A 20,000-nucleotide genomic window follows, 5' to 3' on the forward strand; every position below is an offset into this window, starting at 1 on the left:
TCACAGGCTTCATGTAGACTGAACCAGTCGTTCACAGGCTTCATGTAGACTGAACCAGGCTTCATATAGACTGAACCAGTCGTTTACAGGCTTCATATAGACACCCAGCTTCTCCCTCACACAGCCTCACAGCTCCTCCCTCACACAGCCTCCCAGCTTCTCCCTCACACAGCCTCTCCTCTCCTCCCTCACACAGCCTCTCTGGCCTCCCAGCCTCTCTGGCCTCCCTGCTCCTCCCTCACCCAGCCTCTCTGGCCTCCCAGCGCCTCCCTCACACAGCCTCTCTGGCCTCCCAGCCTCTCTGGCCTCCCTGCTCCTCCCTCACACAGCCTCTCTGGCCTCCCAGCTTCTCCCTCACACAGCCTCTCTGGCCTCCCAGCCTCTCTGACCTCCCAGCGCCTCCCTCACACAGCCTCTCTGGCCTCCCAGCCTCTCTGACCTCCCAGCTTCTCCCTCACACAGCCTCTCTGACCTCCCAGCCTCTCTGGCCTCCCAGCGCCTCCCTCACACAGCCTCTCTGACCTCCCAGCCTCTCTGGCCTCCCAGCGCCTCCCTCACACAGTCTCTCTGGCCTCCCAGCCTCTCTGGCCTCCCAGCCTCTCTGGCCTCCCAGTCTCTCTGGCCTCCCAGCCTCTCTGGCCTCCCAGCCTCTCTGACCTCCCAGCCTCTCTGGCCTCCCAGCTTCTCCCTCACACAGCCTCTCTGGCCTCCCAGCCTCTCTGACCTCCCTGCGCCTCCCTCACACAGTCTCTCTGGCCTCCCATCCTCTCTGGCCTCCCAGCCTCTCTGACCTCCCTGCTTCTCCCTCACACAGTCTCTCTGACCTCCCAGCCTCTCTGACCTCCCTGCTCCTCCCTCACACAGCCTCTCTGACCTCCCAGTCTCTCTGGCCTCCCAGCGCCTCCCTCACACAGCCTCTCTGGCCTCCCAGCCTCTCTGACCTCCCAGCGCCTCCCTCACACAGAGCTGCTTTCAGAAGTCATGAAAAGGTCCTTATGGTCCGTTTCCATTTGACTCTGGCTCTTAAACTGAGGGGTTGTTGAGTTGTTATTGCTGCTTCTGAAAGTTCCTACCAGTCGGCAGTGGAGCTGAGCAATCACACTTACCGTGTGTGTGTGTGTGTGTGTGTGTGTGTGTGTGTGTGTGTGTGTGTGTGTGTGTGTGTGGTGTGTGTGTGTGTGTGTGTGTGTGTGTGTGTGTGTGTGTGTGTGTGTGTGTGTGTGTGTGTGTGTGTGTGTGTGTGTGTGTGTGTGTGTGTGCGTGCGTGCGTGCGTGTGTACCTACTTATACACACACTTCCTGAGATTACCTAGGTTTGTGTAGGACCACTTTGTTGCTCCTCTCTCCGCCCATGTTTTCCTGACCAGAGTAGTACAGTGTTCTCCTCTCTCTCCTCTCCTCTCCTCTCCTCTCCTCTCCTCTCCTCTCCTCTCCTCTCCTCTCCTCTCCTCTCCTCTCCTCTCCTCTCCTCTCCTCTCCTCTCCTCTCCTCTCCTCTCCCCTGCTCTCCCCTCCTCTCCCCTCCTCTCCTCTCCCCTGCTCTCCTCTCCTCTCCTCTCCTCTCCTCTCCTCTCCTCTCCTCTCCTCTCCTCTCCTCTCCTCTCCTCTCCTCTCCTCTCCTCTCCTCTCCTCTCCTCTCCTCTCCTCTCCCCTGCTCTCCTCTCCTCTCCCCTGCTCTCCTCTCCCCTGCTCTCCTCTCCTCTCCTCTCTTTGGAGTTCAGAAGAGAGGCCTCACCATAGCGCCTCCTCAAATATAGATTTGTAAACCTCCAGGAGAGGTGAGGAAGGGTGAGAGTGATGGAGGCAGAGACGGGGAAAGAAGACAATAGATAATAGCCCTTTTCCCATGACTGAAGTAGGTCTGGTTAGGTTAGTAGGTTAGTAGGTTAGGTTAGTAGGTTAGGTTAGGTTAGTAGGTCTGGTTAGGTTAGTAGGTTAGGTTAGTAGGTTAGTAGGTCTGGTTAGGTTAGTAGGTTAGTAGGTCTGGTTAGGTTAGTAGGTCTGGTTAGTAGGTTAGGTTAGTAGGTCTGGTTAGGTTAGTAGGTTAGGTTAGTAGGTTAGGTTAGTAGGTCTGGTTAGGTTAGTAGGTTAGGTTAGTAGGTTAGGTTAGTAGGTTAGGTTAGTAGGTCTGGTTAGGTTAGTAGGTTAGTAGGTTAGGTTAGTAGGTCTGGTTAGGTTAGTAGGTTAGTAGGTCTGGTTAGGTTAGTAGGTTAGGTTAGTAGGTTAGGTTAGTAGGTTAGGCTAGTAGGTCTGGTTAGGTTAGTAGGGTTAGTAGGTCTGGTTAGCCATCTCTCTCTGTCTCTCTCTCTGTCTCTCTCTGTCTCTCTCTCTGTCTCTCTGTGTCTCTCTGTCTCTCTCTGTCTCTCGTCTGTCTGTCTGTCTGTCTGTCTGTCTGTCTGTCTGTCTGTCTGTCTGTCTGTCTGTCTGTCTGTCTGTCTGTCTGTCTGTCTGTCTGTCTCGTCTGTTCTGTCTGTCTCTCTGTCTCTCTCTTGCTTCTAGCTCCTTCCACTTAGATGTGTTCATACTTAACCACAGTAAAGTAGTGCACTACTCTAGTACCAGAGCCCTATAGAACCCTATTCCCTATATAGTGCACTACTTTAGACCAGGGCCCTATAGAACCCTATCCCCTATATAGTGCACTACTTTAGACCAGGGCCCTATAGAACCCTATTCCCTATATAGTGCACTACTTTAGACCAGGGCCCTACAGAACCCTATCCCCTACATAGTGCACTACTTTAGACCAGGGCCCTATAGAACCCTATCCCCTATATAGTGCACTACTTTAGACCAGGGCCCCATAGAACCCTATTCCCTATATATAGTGCACTACTTTTGACCAGGGCCCCATAGAACCCTATTCCCTATATATAGTGCACTACTTTAGACCAGAGCCCTATAGAACCCTATTCCCTATATATAGTGCACTACTTCTAGACCAGGGCCCTATAGAACCCTATCCCCTATATAGTGCACTACTTTAGACCAGGGCCCTATAGAACCCTATCCCCTATATAGTGCACTACTTTAGACCAGGGCCCTATAGAACCCTATTCCCTATATATAGTGCACTACTTTAGACCAGAGCCCTATAGAACCCTATTCCCTATATATAGTGCACTACTTTAGACCAGGGCCCTATAGAACCCTATCCCCTATATAGTGCACTACTTTAGACCAGGGCCCTATAGAACCCTATTCCCTATATAGTGCACTACTTTAGACCAGGGCCCTATAGAACCCTATTCCCTATATAGTGAACTACTTTAGACCAGGGCCCTATAGAACCCTATTCCCTATATATAGTGCACTACTTTAGACCAGGGTCTCTATAGAACCCTATCCCCTATATAGTGCACTACTTTAGACCAGGGCCCATAGAACCCTATCCCCTATATAGTGCACTACTTTAGACCAGGGGCCCTATAGAACCCTATCCCCTATGGGGTCCTGTCTGTCCACAGCCAGATTTCTTCAGTTTTATCTGTGAATAAATCAACTGAAACTCAGTCTCACTTGTCCAGGCTGCAGTTCTCATGTTCTAGCACGGTAATAACCAGGGGGGATTCTGGGTAAGTTTAGGAGCAGGGGATTCTGGGTAAGTTTAGGAGCAGGGGACTCTGGGTTAGTTTAGGAGGAGGGGACTCTGGGTTAGTTGAGGAGGAGGGGACTCTGGGTTAGTTTAGGAGGAGGGGACTCTGGGTTAGTTTAGAGGAGGAGGGGACTCTGGGTTAGTTTAGGAGGAGGAGGGGATTCTGGGTTAGTTTAGGAGGAGGAGGGGATTCTGAGGTCAAGTTGAAGAGGAGGAGGGACTCTGGGTTAGTTTAGGAGCAGGGGACTCTGGGTTAGTTTAGGAGGAGGGGACTCTGGGTTAGTTTAGGAGGAGGGACTCTGGGTTAGTTTAGGAGCGGGGGATTCTGGGTTAGTTTAGGAGCGGGGGATTCTGGGTTAGTTTAGGAGGAGGAGGGGACTCTGGGTTAGTTGAGGAGGAGGAGGGACTCTGGGTTAGTTTAGGAGGAGGGGAGTTTAGGAGGAGGGGATTCTGGGTTAGTTTAGGAGGAGGAGGGACTCTGGGTTAGTTTAGGAGGAGGGACTCTGGGTTAGTTTAGGAGGAGGAGGGGACTCTGGGTTAGTTTAGGAGCAGGGTATTCTGGGTTAGTTGAGGAGGAGGAGGGGACTCTGGGTTAGTTTAGGAGGAGGAGGGACTCTTGGTTAGTTTAGGAGGAGGGACTCTGGGTTAGTTTAGGAGGAGGAGGGACTCTGGGTTAGTTTAGGAGGAGGGGACTCTGGGTTAGTTTAGGAGGAGGGACTCTGGGTTAGCTTAGGAGGAGGGACTCTGGGTAAGTTTAGGAGGAGGTGAGTTTAGGAGGAGGAGGGGACTCTGGGTTAGTTTAGGAGGAGGAGGGGACTCTGGGTTAGTTTAGGAGGAGGAGGGGACTCTGGGTTAGTTTAGGAGGAGGAGGGGACTCTGGGTTAGTTTAGGAGGAGGAGGGGACTCTGGGTTAGTTTAGGAGGAGGGGACTCTGGGTAAGTTTAGGAGGAGGGGATTCTGGGTTAGTTTAGGAGGAGGATGGACTCTGGGTAAGTTTAGGAGGAGAGGACTCTGGGTTAGTTTAGGAGGAGGAGGGGACTCTGGGTAAGTTTAGGAGGAGGGGACTCTGGGTAAGTTTAGGAGGAGGAGGGGACTCAGGGCTAGTTTAGGAGGAGGAGGGGACTCTGGGTAAGTTTAGGAGGAGGGGATTCTGGGTTAGTTTAGGAGGAGGAGGGACTCTGGGTAAGTTTAGGAGGAGGAGGGGACTCTGGGTTAGTTTAGTAGGAGGAGGGGACTCTGGGTTAGTTTAGGAGGAGGGGACTCTGGGTAAGTTGAGGAGGGGATTCTGGGTTAGTTTAGGAGGAGGAGGGACTCTGGGTAAGTTTAGGAGGAGGGGACTCTGGGTTAGTTTAGGAGGAGGAGGGGACTCTGGGTAAGTTTAGGAGGAGGGGACTCTGGGTAAGTTTAGGAGGAGGAGGGGACTCTGGGTAAGTTTAGGAGGAGGGGATTCTGGGTTAGTTTAGGAGGAGGAGGGACTCTGGGTAAGTTTAGGAGGAGGAGGGACTCTGGGTTAGTTTAGGAGGAGGAGGGGACCCTGGGTAAGTTTAGGAGGAGGGACTCTGGGTTAGTTTAGGAGGAGGAGGGGACTCTGGGCGCCTGGGAGCTTTAACATAGTGAATGAATGCCTGGGAGCTTTATCATAGTGAATGAATGCCTGGGAGCTTTAACATAGTGAATGAATGCCTGGGAGCTTTATCATAGTGAATGAATGCCTGGGAGCTTTAAAATAGTGAATGAATGTCTGGGAGCTTTAACATAGTGAATGAATGCCTGGGAGCTTTATCATAGTGAATGAATGCCTGGGAGCCTTTAACATAGTGAATGAATGCCTGGGAGCTTTATCATAGTGAATGAATGCCTGGGAGCTTTATCATAGTGAATGAATGCCTGGGAGCTTTAACATAGTGAATGAATGTCTGGGAGCTGAGACCCCCCAGAGAAGCCCAGTCTAGTCTCAGCCTATAATCCCTATGGGGTTTTCAGAGTAGCTTCCTCTCCTCTCCTCTCCTCTCCTCTCCTCTCCTCTCCTCTCCTCTCCTCTCCTCCTCTCCTCTCCTCTCCTCTCCTCTCCTCTCCTCCTCACCTCTCCCCCCCTTCCTCCTCTCCTCTCCTCTCCCCCAGTCACCAGACTCTGAGATCAGATGTGTTAATCCCCTTTAATCAGACAGATCCCCTTTCTCTCAGCCCGGCACCCAGAGCCGTCACATCCCAGTGCTGGGTGTTACCTAGGCTCAGGCACGTCTCCTTCCAACCCCCCTCACCCAGTCTCTCTCTCTAAACCGCCTGCCGTCGCCTCTCTCTCTGTCCTCAGCTCTACAGCTCAGCACCCTGCTCCCTCTTTCACCCCCTACAGCAGAGTCACAGCACCGTAGCCTCATGACAGGCACATGGTGTGGGATCCTAGCTCGTCCCAGCCTGGGTCCTGGGGGAAGGAGAGACCCACTGGCCACGTCCTAGCTCGTCCCAGCCTGGGTCCTGGGGGAAGGAGAGACCCACTGGCCACGTCCTAGCTCGTCCCAGTACTGGGTCCTGGGGGAAGGAGAGACCCACTGGCCACGTCCTAGCTCGTCCCAGCCTGGGTCCTGGGGGAAGGAGAGACCCACTGGCCACGTCCTAGCTCGTCCCAGCCTGGGTCCTGGGGGAAGGAGAGACCCACTCAGCCCACGTCCCCTAGCTCGTCCCAGACTGGGTCCTGGGGGAAGGAGAGACCCACTGGCCACGTCCTAGCTCGTCCCAGACTGGGTCCTGGGGGAAGGAGAGACCCACTGGCCACGTCCTAGGCTCGTCCCAGCCTGGGGGGAAGGAGAGACCCACTGGCCACGTCCTAGCTCGTTCCAGCCTGGGTCCTGGGGGAAGGAGAGGACCCACTGGCCACGTCCTAGCTCGTCCCAGACTGGGTCCTGGGGGAAGGAGAGACCCACTGGCCACGTCCTAGCTCGTCCCAACCTGGGTCCTGGGGGAAGGAGAGACCCACTGGCCACGTCCTAGCTCATCCCAGCCTGGGGGAAGGAGAGACCCACTGGCCACGTCCTAGCTCATCCCAGCCTGGGGGAAGGAGAGACCCACTGGCCACGTCCTAGCTCGTCCCAGCCTGGGGGAAGGAGAGACCCACTGGCCACGTCCTAGCTCGTCCCAGCCTGGGTCCTGGGGGAAGGAGAGACCCACTGGCCACGTCCTAGCTCGTCCCAGCCTGGGCCCTGGGGGAAGGAGAGACCCACTGGCCACGTCCTAGCTCGTCCCAGCCTGGGCCCTGGGGGAAGGAGAGACCCACTGGCCACGTCCTAGCTCGTTCCAGCCTGGGTCCTGGGGGAAGGAGAGACCCACTGGCCACGTCCTAGCTCGTCCCAGCCTGGGTCCTGGGGGAAGGAGAGACCCACTGGCCACGTCCTAGCTCGTCCCAGCCTGGGTCCTGGGGGAAGGAGAGACCCACTGGCCACGTCCTAGCTCGTCCCAGCCTGGGGGAAGGAGAGACCCACTGGCCACGTCCTAGCTCGTCCCAGCCTGGGTCCTGGGGGAAGGAGAGACCCACTGGCCACGTCCTAGCTCGTCCCAGCCTGGGTCCTGGGGGAAGGAGAGACCCACTGGCCACGTCCTAGCTCGTCCCAGCCTGGGGGAAGGAGAGACCCACTGGCCACGTCCTAGCTCGTCCCAGCCTGGGTCCTGGGGGAAGGAGAGACCCACTGGCCACGTCCTAGCTCGTCCCAGCCTGGGTCCTGGGGGAAGGAGAGACTTCCCACTGGCCACGTCCTAGCTCGTCCCAGCCTGGGCCTGGGGGAAGGAGAGACCCACTGGCCACGTCCTAGCTCGTTCCAGCCTGGGGGAAGGAGAGACCCACTGGCCACGTCCTAGCTCGTCCCAGCCTGGGTCCTGGGGGAAGGAGAGACCCACTGGCCACGTCCTAGCTCGTCCCAGCCTGGGTCCTGGGGGAAGGAGAGACCCACTGGCCACGTCCTAGCTCGTCCCAGCCTGGGGGAAGGAGAGACCCACTGGCCACGTCCTAGCTCGTCCCAGCCTGGGTCCTGGGGGAAGGAGAGACCCACTGGCCACGTCCTAGCTCGTCCCAGCCTGGGTCCTGGGGAAGGAGAGACCCACTGGCCACGTCCTAGCTCGTCCCAGCCTGGGTCCTGGGGGAAGGAGAGACCCACTGGCCACGTCCTAGCTCGTCCCAGCCTGGGCCTGGGGGAAGGAGAGACCCACTGGCCACGTCCTAGCTCGTCCCAGCCTGGGTCCTGGGGGAAGGAGAGACCCACTGGCCACGTCCTAGCTCGTCCCAGCCTGGGGGAAGGAGAGACCCACTGGCCACGTCCTAGCTTGTCCCAGCCTGGGTCCTGGGGGAAGGAGAGACCCACTGGCCACGTCCTAGCTCGTCCCAGCCTGGGTCCTGGGGGAAGGAGAGACCCACTGGCCACGTCCTAGCTCGTCCCAGCCTGGGGGAAGGAGAGACTTCCACTGGCCACGTCCTAGCTCGTCCCAGCCTGGGTCCTGGGGGAAGGAGAGACCCACTGGCCACGTCCTAGCTCGTCCCAGCCTGGGTCCTGGGGAAGGAGAGACCCACTGGCCACGTCTAGCTCGTCCAGCCTGGGGGAAGGAGAGACCCACTGGCCACGTCCTAGCTCGTCCCAGCCTGGGTCCTGGGGGAAGGAGAGACCCACTGGCCACGTCCTAGCTCGTCCCAGCCTGGTCCTGGGGGAAGGAGAAACCCACTGGCCATGTCCTAGCTCGTCCCAGCCTGGGGGAAGGAGAGACCCACTGGCCACGTCCTAGCTCGTCCCAGCCTGGGGGAAGGAGAGACCCACTGGCCACGTCCTAGCTCGTCCCAGCCTGGGTCCTGAGGGAAGGAGAGACCCACTGGCCACGTCCTAGCTCGTCCCAGCCTGGGGAAGGAGAGACCCACTGGCCACGTCCTAGCTCGTCCAGCCTGGGTCCTGGGGGAAGGAGAGACCCACTGGCCACGTCCTAGCTCGTCCCAGCCTGGGGGAAGGAGAGACCCACTGGCCACGTCCTAGCTTGTCCCAGCCTGGGCCCTGGGGGAAGGAGAGACCCACTGGCCACGTCCTAGCTCGTCCCAGCCTGGGCCCTGGGGGAAGGAGAGACCCACTGGCCACGTCCTAGCTCATCCCAGCCTGGGTCCTGGGGGAAGGAGAGACCCACTGGCCACGTCCTAGCTCGTCCCAGCCTGGGCCCTGGGGGAAGGAGAGACACACTGGCCACGTCCTAGCTCGTCCCAGACTGTGTCCTGGGGGAAGGAGAGACCCACTGGCCACGTCCTAGCTCGTCCCAGCCTGGGCCCTGGGGGAAGGAGAGACCCACTGGCCACGTCCTAGCTCGTCCCAGCCTGGGGGAAGGAGAGACCCACTGGCCACGTCCTAGCTCGTCCCAGCCTGGGGGAAGGAGAGAACCACTGGCCACGTCCTAGCTCGTTCCAGCCTGGGTCCTGGGGGAAGGAGAGACCCACTGGCCACGTCCTAGCTCGTTCCAGCCTGGGTCCTGGGGGAAGGAGAAACCCACTGGCCACGTCCTAGCTCGTCCCAGCCTGGGTCCTGGGGGAAGGAGAGACCCACTGGCCACGTCCTAGCTCGTCCCAGCCTGGGCCCTGGGGGAAGGAGAAACCCACTGGCCACGTCCTAGCTCGTCCCAGCCTGGGGGAAGGAGAGACCCACTGGCCACGTCCTAGCTCGTCCCAGCCTGGGCCCTGGGGGAAGGAGAGACCCACTGGCCACGTCCTAGCTCATCCCAGCCTGGGTCCTGGGGGAAGGAGAGACCCACTGGCCACGTCCTAGCTCATCCCAGCCTGGGTCCTGGGGGAAGGAGAAACCCACTGGCCACGTCCTAGCTCGTCCCAGCCTGGGGGAAGGAGAGACCCACTGGCCACGTCCTAGCTCGTCCCAGCCTGGGTCCTGGGGGAAGGAGAGACCCACTGGCCACGTCCTAGCTCGTCCCAGCCTGGGTCCTGGGGGAAGGAGAGACCCACTGGCCACGTCCTATTTCGTCCCAGCCTGGGTCCTGGGGGAAGGAGAGACCCACTGGCCACGTCCTAGCTCGTCCCAGCCTGGGGGAAGGAGAGACTTCCCACTGGCCACGTCCTAGCTCGTCCCAGCCTGGGCCCTGGGGGAAGGAGAGACCCACTGGCCACGTCCTAGCTCATCCCAGCCTGGGTCCTGGGGGAAGGAGAGACCCACTAGCCACGTCCTAGCTCGTCCCAGCCTGGGGGAAGGAGAGACCCACTAGCCACGTCCTAGCTCGTCCCAGCCTGGGTCCTGGGGGAAGGAGAGACCCACTGGCCACGTCCTAGCTCGTCCCAGCCTGGGCCCTGGGGGAAGGAGAAACCCACTGGCCACGTCCTAGCTCGTCCCAGCCTGGGGGAAGGAGAGACCCACTGGCCACGTCCTAGCTCATCCCAGCCTGGGCCCTGGGGGAAGGAGAGACCCACTGGCCACGTCCTAGCTCATCCCAGCCTGGGTCCTGGGGGAAGGAGAAACCCACTGGCCACGTCCTAGCTCGTCCCAGCCTGGGGGAAGGAGAGACCCACTGGCCACGTCCTAGCTCGTCCCAGCCTGGGTCCTGGGGGAAGGAGAGACCCACTGGCCACGTCCTAGCTCGTCCCAGCCTGGGTCCTGGGGGAAGGAGAGACCCACTGGCCACGTCCTATTTCGTCCCAGCCTGGGTCCTGGGGGAAGGAGAGACCCACTGGCCACGTCCTAGCTCGTCCCAGCCTGGGTCCTGGGGGAAGGAGAAACCCACTGGCCACGTCCTAGCTCGTCCCAGCCTGGGGGAAGGAGAGACCCACTAGCCACGTCCTAGCTCGTCCCAGCCTGGGTCCTGGGGGAAGGAGAGACCCACTGGCCACGTCCTAGCTCGTCCCAGCCTGGGCCCTGGGGGAAGGAGAAACCCACTGGCCACGTCCTAGCTCGTCCCAGCCTGGGGGAAGGAGAGACCCACTGGCCACGTCCTAGCTCGTCCCAGCCTGGGTCCTGGGGGAAGGAGAGACTTCCCACTGGCCACGTCCTAGCTCGTCCCAGCCTGGGGGAAGGAGAGACCCACTGGCCACGTCCTAGCTCGTCCCAGCCTGGGTCCTGGGGGAAGGAGAGACCCACTGGCCACGTCCTAGCTCGTCCCAGCCTGGGTCCTGGGGGAAGGAGAGACCCACTGGCCACGTCCTAGCTCGTCCCAGCCTGGGTCCTGGGGGAAGGAGAGACTTCCCACTGGCCACGTCCTAGCTCGTCCCAGCCTGGGTCCTGGGGGAAGGAGAGACCCACTGGCCACGTCCTAGCTCGTCCCAGCCTGGGTCCTGGGGGAAGGAGAAACCCACTGGCCACGTCCTAGCTCGTCCCAGCCTGGGGGAAGGAGAGACCCACTGGCCACGTCCTAGCTCGTCCCAGCCTGGGTCCTGAGGGAAGGAGAGACCCACTGGCCACGTCCTAGCTCGTCCCAGCCTGGGTCCTGGGGGAAGGAGAGACCCACTGGCCACGTCCTAGCTCGTCCCAGACTGGGTCCTGGGGGAAGGAGAGACCCACTGGCCACGTCCTAGCTCGTTCCAGCCTGGGTCCTGGGGGAAGGAGAGACCCACTGGCCACGTCCTAGCTCGTCCCAGCCTGGGTCCTGGGGGAAGGAGAAACCCACTGGCCACGTCCTAGCTCGTCCCAGCCTGGGGGAAGGAGAGACCCACTGGCCACGTCCTAGCTCGTCCCAGCCTGGGTCCTGAGGGAAGGAGAGACCCACTGGCCACGTCCTAGCTCGTCCCAGCCTGGGTCCTGGGGGAAGGAGAGACCCACTGGCCACGTCCTAGCTCGTCCCAGACTGGGTCCTGGGGGAAGGAGAGACCCACTGGCCACGTCCTAGCTCGTCCCAGCCTGGGTCCTGGGGGAAGGAGAGACCCACTGGCCACGTCCTAGCTCGTCCCAGCCTGGGGGAAGGAGAGACCCACTGGCCACGTCCTAGCTCGTTCCAGCCTGGGTCCTGGGGGAAGGAGAGACCCACTGGCCATGTCCTAGCTCGTCCCAGCCTGGGGGAAGGAGAGACCCACTGGCCACGTCCTAGCTCGTCCCAGCCTGGGTCCTGGGGGAAGGAGAGACCCACTGGCCACGTCCTAGCTCGTCCCAGCCTGGGTCCTGGGGGAAGGAGAGACCCACTGGCCACGTCCTAGCTCGTCCCAGCCTGGGGGAAGGAGAGACCCACTGGCCACGTCCTAGCTCGTCCCAGGGGTCTAAACCTCCTGTTCTACTGCGCCCCAGAAACCCTTTCAGTCCCCCCTCCTCCTGTAGAAACCCTTTTAGTCCCCCCCCTCCTCCTGTAGAAACCCTTTTAGTCCCCCCCCTCCTCCTGTAGAAACCCTTTTAGTCCCCCCCCTCCTCCTGTAGAAACCCTTTTAGTCCCCCCCCTCCTCCTGTAGAAACCCTTTTAGTCCCCCCCTCCTCCTGTAGAAACCCTTTCAGTCCCCCCCTCCTCCTGTAGAAACCCTTTTAGTCCCCCCCCTCCTCCTGTAGAAACCCTTTCAGTCCCCCCCCTCCTCCTGTAGAAACCCTTTTAGTCCCCCCCCTCCTCCTGTAGAAACCCTTTCAGTCCCCCCCTCCTCCTGTAGAAACCCTTTTAGTCCCCCCCTCCTCCTGTAGAAACCCTTTTAGTCCCCCCCCTCCTCCTGTAGAAACCCTTTTAGTCCCCCCCTCCTCCTGTAGAAACCCTTTCAGTCCCCCCCTCCTCCTGTAGAAACCCTTTTAGTCCCCCCCTCCTCCTGTAGAAACCCTTTCAGTCCCCCCCTCCTCCTGTAGAAACCCTTTTAGTCCCCCCCCTCCTCCTGTAGAAACCCTTTCAGTCCCCCCCTCCTCCTGTAGAAACCCTTTCAGTCCCCCCCTCCTCCTGTAGAAACCCTTTCAGTCCCCCCCTCCTCCTGTAGAAACCCTTTCAGTCCCCCCCTCCTCCTGTAGAAACCCTTTCAGTCCCCCCCTCCTCCTGTAGAAACCCTTTCAGTCCCCCCCTCCTCCTGTAGAAACCCTTTCAGTCCCCCCCTCCTCCTGTAGAAACCCTTTTAGTCCCCCCCCTCCTCCTGTAGAAACCCTTTCAGTCCCCCCCTCCTCCTGTAGAAACCCTTTCAGTCCCCCCCTCCTCCTGTAGAAACCCTTTCAGTCCCCCCCTCCTCCTGTAGAAACCCTTTCAGTCCCCCCCTCCTCCTGTAGAAACCCTTTCAGTCCCCCCCTCCTCCTGTAGAAACCCTTTTAGTCCCCCCCTCCTCCTGTAGAAACCCTTTTAGTCCCCCCCTCCTCCTGTAGAAACCCTTTCAGTCCCCCCCTCCTCCTGTAGAAACCCTTTCAGTCCCCCCCTCCTCCTGTAGAAACCCTTTCAGTCCCCCCCTCCTCCTGTAGAAACCCTTTCAGTCCCCCCCTCCTCCTGTAGAAACCCTTTCAGTCCCCCCCTCCTCCTGTAGAAACCCTTTCAGTCCCCCCCTCCTCCTGTAGAAACCCTTTCAGTCCCCCCCTCCTCCTGTAGAAACCCTTTCAGTCCCCCCTCCTCCTGTAGAAACCCTTTCAGTCCCCCCCTCCTCCTGTAGAAACCCTTTCAGTCCCCCCCTCCTCCTGTAGAAACCCTTTCAGTCCCCCCTCCTCCTGTAGAAACCCTTTTAGTCCCCCCCTCCTCCTGTAGAAACCCTTTCAGTCCCACCCTCCTCCTGTAGAAACCCTTTCAGTCCCCCCCCTCCTCCTGTAGAAACCCTTTCAGTCCCCCCCTCCTCCTGTAGAAACCCTTTCAGTCCCCCCCTCCTCCTGTAGAAACCCTTTCAGTCCCCCCCTCCTCCTGTAGAAACCTTTGAGTCTCTGATGAAGGCATCAGAGAACCACACCAACCTTGTCCTCTAGTATTAACCATCTCTCTCGCTCTCCCCCTCTCCCTCTCTCTCCCCCTCTGCCTCTCTCTCTCCCTCTCTCTCTCCCCTTCTGCCTCTCTCTCTCCTCCTGTAGAAACCTTTGAGTCTCTGATGAAGGCATCAGAGAACCACACCAACCTTGTCCTCTAGTATTAACCATCTCTCTCGCTCTCCCCTCTCCCTCTCTCTCCCCCTCTGCCTCTCTCTCTCCCCTTCTGCCTCTCTCTCTCCTCCTGTAGAAACCTTTGAGTCTCTGATGAAGGCATCAGAGAACCTCACCAACCTTCTCCTCCAGGCGTCGTACCGTGACATGGCCGGGGAGGCGTCGGTTCCGGTGAGAGAGTTGTTCGCTGACGTCGGCCTCTTCCTCATCGGCTCCGACCTCGACGTCGACGACGTCACCAGCCGCTTCTTCGACGCCCTCTTCCCGTTGGTCTACAACCGCGTCGTCGACCCCGGCCTCGGCCACGTCGCCCCCGGATACTCCGAGTGCGTCCGCTCCGCCCGCCGCGATCTGACCCCGTTCGGCTCCTCTCCGGGACTCCTAGCCAATCAGATCGGGAGGTCCGGGGTCGAGGGTCGCGTGCTGTTACAGGCGTTGCACCTCGGCGTTGAGGTGATCAACACCACGGACCACCTGGTGTTTAGCAGGGAGTGTCGTAAAGCTCTGCTCAGGATGCAGTACTGTCCCCACTGCCACGGATTCACCCTCTCTAAACCCTGTATGGGCTACTGCCTCAACGTGATGCGAGGCTGTCTGGCTAGCATGGCTGAGGTAACTCTGGCTTTGTTGTTTTACACATAATAATAATAATAACAATATATATTATTCTGCTTGTTATCTATTCATCTTTCTTGTGGATTCTTGTTTTCATGTGATTTTTATTTGTTTATTTTTTAACTTTTTACTGGGAAAGGTTGTAAATAGAATTTTGATTTTGATTTGAGGTGGACCCCCATTGGAGAGAATTCGTAAGGTCGTTAGAGGGGCTGTCGGCCCGCATGCACGGAACTCAGGACCTGGAGCAAGTGCTGCTGGGAGTTCACGCCGTCGTCCACGACGCCGTCGCACACGCTCAGAAGAACGGACCACACCTCTCTAGACAGGTGAGGTTTTTGGTGAGGCGTTGTCGTCGTCGTCCCCCCCGTTGGATTGTCATAATAACGTGAAACCAACCAGTCACCAGACTAAGTGAATAACGTCTACGAATAAGAAACACACATTTTCTCAGAGAGACAGAGAGAGTTCCACTACTGAAGAGAGGTTTAAAGACTGAACCAAACTCTCCATTTCATCTGCTACGACTCCGTCACCCAGGAATGTACTGCAGACTACACACACACACACACACACACACACACACACACACACACACACACACACACACACACACACACACCACTCAACAACAGCGTGCCCAGAACCTTCTCAGAATAGACCATTGTGGGCAGCGAGCCCCCAGTAGCCAGAAGAGGTTGTCCAGACTGTTAACCAGAGAGAGTTAGTTCATCCCCAGTAACCAGAAGAGGTTATCCAGACTGTTAACCAGAGAGAGTTAGTTCATCCCCAGTAGCCAGAAGAGGTTGTCCAGACTGTTAACCAGAGAGAGTTAGTTCATCCCCAGTAGCCAGAAGAGGTTGTCCAGACTGTTAACCAGAGAGAGTTAGTTCATCCCCAGTAGCCAGAAGAGGTTGTCCAGACTGTTAACCAGAGAGAGTTAGTTCATCCCCAGTAGCCAGAAGAGGTTGTCCAGACTGTTAACCAGAGAGAGTTAGTTCATCCCCAGTAACCAGAAGAGGTTGTCCAGACTGTTAACCAGAGAGAGTTAGTTCATCCCCAGTAGCCAGGAGAGGTTGTCCAGACTGTTAACCAGAGAGAGTTAGTTCATCCCCAGTAGCCAGAAGAGGTTATCCAGACTGTTAACCAGAGAGAGTTAGTTCATCCCCAGTAGCCAGAAGAGGTTGTCCAGACTGTTAACCAGAGAGAGTTAGTTCATCCCCAGTAGCCAGAAGAGGTTATCCAGACTGTTAACCAGAGAGAGTTAGTTCATCCCCAGTAGCCAGAAGAGGTTGTCCAGACTGTTTAACCAGAGAGAGTTAGTTCATCCCCAGTAGCCAGGAGAGGTTGTCCAGACTGTTAACCAGAGAGAGTTAGTTCATCCCCAGTAGCCAGAAGAGGTTATCCAGACTGTTAACCAGAGAGAGTTAGTTCATCCCCAGTAGCCAGAAGAGGTTGTCCAGACTGTTAACCAGAGAGAGTTAGTTCATCCCCAGTAGCCAGGAGAGGTTGTCCAGACTGTTAACCAGAGAGAGTTAGTTCATCCCCAGTAGCCAGAAGAGGTTATCCAGACTGTTTAACCAGAGAGAGTTAGTTCATCCCCAGTAGCCAGAAGAGGTTATCCAGACTGTTAACCAGAGAGAGTTAGTTCATCCCCAGTAGCCAGAAGAGGTTGTCCAGACTGTTAACCAGAGAGAGTTAGTTCATCCCCAGTAGCCAGAAGAGGTTGTCCAGACTGTTAACCAGAGAGAGTTAGTTCATCCCCAGTAGCCAGAAGAGGTTGTCCAGACTGTTAACCAGAGAGAGTTAGTTCATCCCCAGTAACCAGAAGAGGTTATCCAGACTGTTAACCAGAGAGAGTTAGTTCATCCCCAGTAGCCAGAAGAGGTTGTCCAGACTGTTTAACCAGAGAGAGTTAGTTCATCCCCAGTAGCCAGAAGAGGTTATCCAGACTGTTTAACCAGAGAGAGTTAGTTCATCCCCAGTAGCCAGAAGAGGTTATCCAGACTGTTTAACCAGAGAGAGTTAGTTCATCCCCAGTAGCCAGAAGAGGTTGTCCAGACTGTTTAACCAGAGAGAGTTAGTTCATCCCCAGTAGCCAGAAGAGGTTGTCCAGACTGTTAACCAGAGAGAGTTAGTTCATCCCCAGTAACCAGAAGAGGTTATCCAGACTGTTTAACCAGAGAGAGTTAGTTCATCCCCAGTAACCAGAAGAGGTTGTCCAGACTGTTTAACCAGAGAGAGTTAGTTCATCCCCAGTAACCAGAAGAGGTTGTCCAGACTGTTTAACCAGAGAGAGTTAGTTCATCCCCAGTAGCCAGAAGAGGTTGTCCAGACTGTTAACCAGAGAGAGTTAGTTCATCCCCAGTAGCCAGAAGAGGTTGTCCAGACTGTTTAACCAGAGAGAGTTAGTTCATCCCCAGTAACCAGAAGAGGTTGTCCAGACTGTTTAACCAGAGAGAGAGAGTTCATCCCCAGTAGCCAGAAGAGGTTGTCCAGACTGTTAACCAGAGAGAGTTAGTTCATCCCCAGTAACCAGAAGAGGTTGTCCAGACTGTTAACCAGAGAGAGTTAGTTCATCCCCAGTAACCAGAAGAGGTTGTCCAGACTGTTAACCAGAGAGAGTTAGTTCATCCCCAGTAGCCAGAAGAGGTTGTCCAGACTGTTAACCAGAGAGAGAGAGTTCATCCCCAGTAGCCAGAAGAGGTTGTCCAGACTGTTAACCAGAGAGCGAGTTAGTTCATCCCCAGTAACCAGAAGAGGTTGTCCAGACTGTTTAACCAGAGAGAGTTAGTTCATCCCCAGTAGCCAGAAGAGGTTATCCAGACTGTTAACCTGAGAGAAGCAATAAAACTGGCCTTTAGACTAGTTGAGTATCTGGAGCATCAGCATTTGTGGGTTCGATTACAGGCTCAAAATGGCCAGAAACAAAGACCTTTCTTCTGAAACTCGTCAGTCTATTCTTATTCCATGTGAGAAATTGCCAAGAAACGGAAGATCTTGTACAACGCTGTGTACTACTCCCTTCACAGAACAGCACAAACTGGCTCTAACCAGAATAGAAAGAGCCAACTTGACACAACTGTGGGAAGCATTGGATTTAACATGGACCAGCATCCCTGTGGAAGTCTTTCCACACCTCGTAGAGTCGCTGCCCCGATGAATTGAGTCTGTTCTGAGGGCAAAAAAGGGTGTAACTCAAAATTAGGAAGGTGTTCTTAATGTTTTGTCCACTCAGTGTAGACTACAGTGACTAGTGTACACTAGACTGGCTCACTTCAACATTGACTACAGTGAGTAGTGTACACTAGACTGGCTCACTTCAACGTAGACTACCGTGAGTAGTGTACACTAGACTGGCTCACTTCAACGTAGACTACGGTGAGTAGTGTACACTAGATTGGCTCACTTCAACATAGACTACCGTGAGTAGTGTACACTAGACTGGCTCACTTCAACGTAGACTACCGTGAGTAGTGTACACTAGACTGGCTCACTTCAACATAGACTACGGTGAGTAGTGTACACTAGACTGGCTCACTTCAACATAGACTACAGTGAGTAGTGTACACTAGACTGGCTCACTTCAACGTAGACTACCGTGAGTAGTGTACACTAGACTGGCCCACTGCAACGTAGTGTACACTAGACTGGCCCACTTAAACGTAGTGTACACTAGATTGGCTCACTTCAACGTAGACTACCGTGAGTAGTGTACACTAGACTGGCTCACTTCAACATAGACTACAGTGAGTAGTGTACACTAGACTGGCCCACTTCAACATAGACTACCGTGAGTAGTGTACACTAGACTGGCTCACTTCAACATAGACTACCGTGAGTAGTGTACACTAGACTGGCCCACTTCAACGTAGACTACAGTGAGTAGTGTACACTAGACTGGCTCACTTCAACATAGACTACAGTGAGTAGTGTACACTAGACTGGCTCACTTCAACATAGACTACAGTGAGTAGTGTACACTAGACTGGCCCACTTCAAGATAGACCACGGTGAGTAGTGTACACTAGACTGGCCCACTTCAACGTAGTGTACACTAGACTGGCCCACTTCAACATAGACTACGGTGAGTAGTGTACACTAGACTGGCCCACTTCAACATAGACCACGGTGAGTAGTGTACACTAGACTGGCCCACTTCAACGTAGTGTACACTAGACTGGCCCAATTCAACATAGACTACCGTGAGTAGTGTACACTAGACTGGCCCACTTCAACATAGACTACAGTGGGTAGTGTACACTAGACTGGCCCACTTCAACATAGACTACGGTGAGTAGTGTACACTAGACTGGCCCACTTCAACATAGACTACAGTGAGTAGTGTACACTAGACTGGCCCACTTCAACGTAGTGTACACTAGACTGGCCCACTTCAACATAGACCACCGTGAGTAGTGTACACTAGATTGGCTCACTTCAACATAGACTCCAGTGTGTAATAATGTTTGGTACACTCAGTGTATATGTGATCATATACCAATGTAAGCAAAGTTTAAATGATTATGTTTTAGTCAAATATTATATCTGTTTGTGCTTCTTATAGTCTTATATCTAATTACGTTCAGGTCCCCTGATCATCAGCTCAAGACAAAATGGTCCCGCGGCTGAATCTAGTTGATAATCCATACCCTGCGGTGCATTACTTTAGACCAGAGTCCTCTGGGTCCATCTAGTGGCGACATCCGGCCACTGCACCCTGTTAGGAGGGGTGTCCAGAGTCTTCTGGGTCCATCTAGTGGCGACATCCTGTTAGGAGGGGTGTCCAGAGTCCTCTGGGTCCATCTAGTGGCGTCATCCTGCCACTGCACCCTGTTAGGAGGGGTGTCCAGAGTCCTCTGGGTCCATCTAGTGGCGACATCCTGCCACTGCATCCTGTTAGGAGGGGTGTCCAGAGTCTTCTGTGTCCATCTAGTGGCGACATCCTGCCACTGCACCCTGTTAGGAGGGGTGTCCAGAGTCTTCTGGGTCCATCTAGTGGCGTCATCCTGTTAGGAGGGGTGTCCAGAGTCCTCTGGGTCCATCTAGTGGCGACATCCTGCCACTGCACCCTGTTAGGAGGGGTGTCCAGAGTCCTCTGGGTCCATCTAGTGGCGACATCCTGTTAGGAGGGGTGTCCAGAGTCCTCTGGGTCCATCTAGTGGCGACATCCTGTTAGGAGGGGTGTCCAGAGTCCTCTGGGTCCATCTAGTGGCAACATCCTGCCACTGCACCCTGTTAGGAGTGGTGTCCAGAGTCTTCTGGGTCCATCTAGTGGCGTCATCCTGTTAGGAGGGGTGTCCAGAGTCCTCTGGGTCCATCTAGTGGCGACATCCTGCCACTGCACCCTGTTAGGAGGGGTGTCCAGAGTCCTCTGGGTCCATCTAGTGGCGACATCCTGTTAGGAGGGGTGTCCAGAGTCCTCTGGGTCCATCTAGTGGCAACATCCTGCCACTGCACCCTGTTAGGAGGGGTGTCCAGAGTCTTCTGGGTCCATCTAGTGGCGTCATCCTGTTAGGAGGGGTGTCCAGAGTCCTCTGGGTCCATCTAGTGGCGTCATCCTGCCACTGCACCCTGTTAGGAGGGGTGTCCAGAGTCTTCTGGGTCCATCTAGTGGCGTCATCCTGTTAGGAGGGGTGTCCAGAGTCCTCTGGGTCCATCTAGTGGCAACATCCTGCCACTGCACCCTGTTAGGAGGGGTGTCCAGAGTCCTCTGGGTCCATCTAGTGGCGACATCCTGCCACTGCACCCTGTTAGGAGGGGTGTCCAGAGTCC

The 20,000-nt window shown here is 56.1% G+C and overlaps 1 protein-coding gene across 1 annotated transcript in view; it reads left to right on the forward strand.

Moving 5' to 3' along the window:
* The window catches only part of gpc5a (glypican 5a), a 250,310-nt gene that overhangs the window by 28,876 nt on the left and 201,434 nt on the right, over window positions 1–20,000 (forward strand). The window contains exons 3-4 of the mRNA XM_082963782.1: window positions 13,687–14,222; window positions 14,396–14,554. Coding sequence (XP_082819908.1) covers window positions 13,687–14,222; window positions 14,396–14,554 — 695 coding nt within the window. The remainder of the gene's footprint in view (window positions 1–13,686; window positions 14,223–14,395; window positions 14,555–20,000) is intronic.

The sequence above is a fragment of the Salmo salar genome, chromosome 17 (genome assembly GCF_965601325.2).
Source record: "Salmo salar chromosome 17, fSalSal1, whole genome shotgun sequence".
NCBI classification, from domain to species: domain Eukaryota; kingdom Metazoa; phylum Chordata; class Actinopteri; order Salmoniformes; family Salmonidae; genus Salmo; species Salmo salar.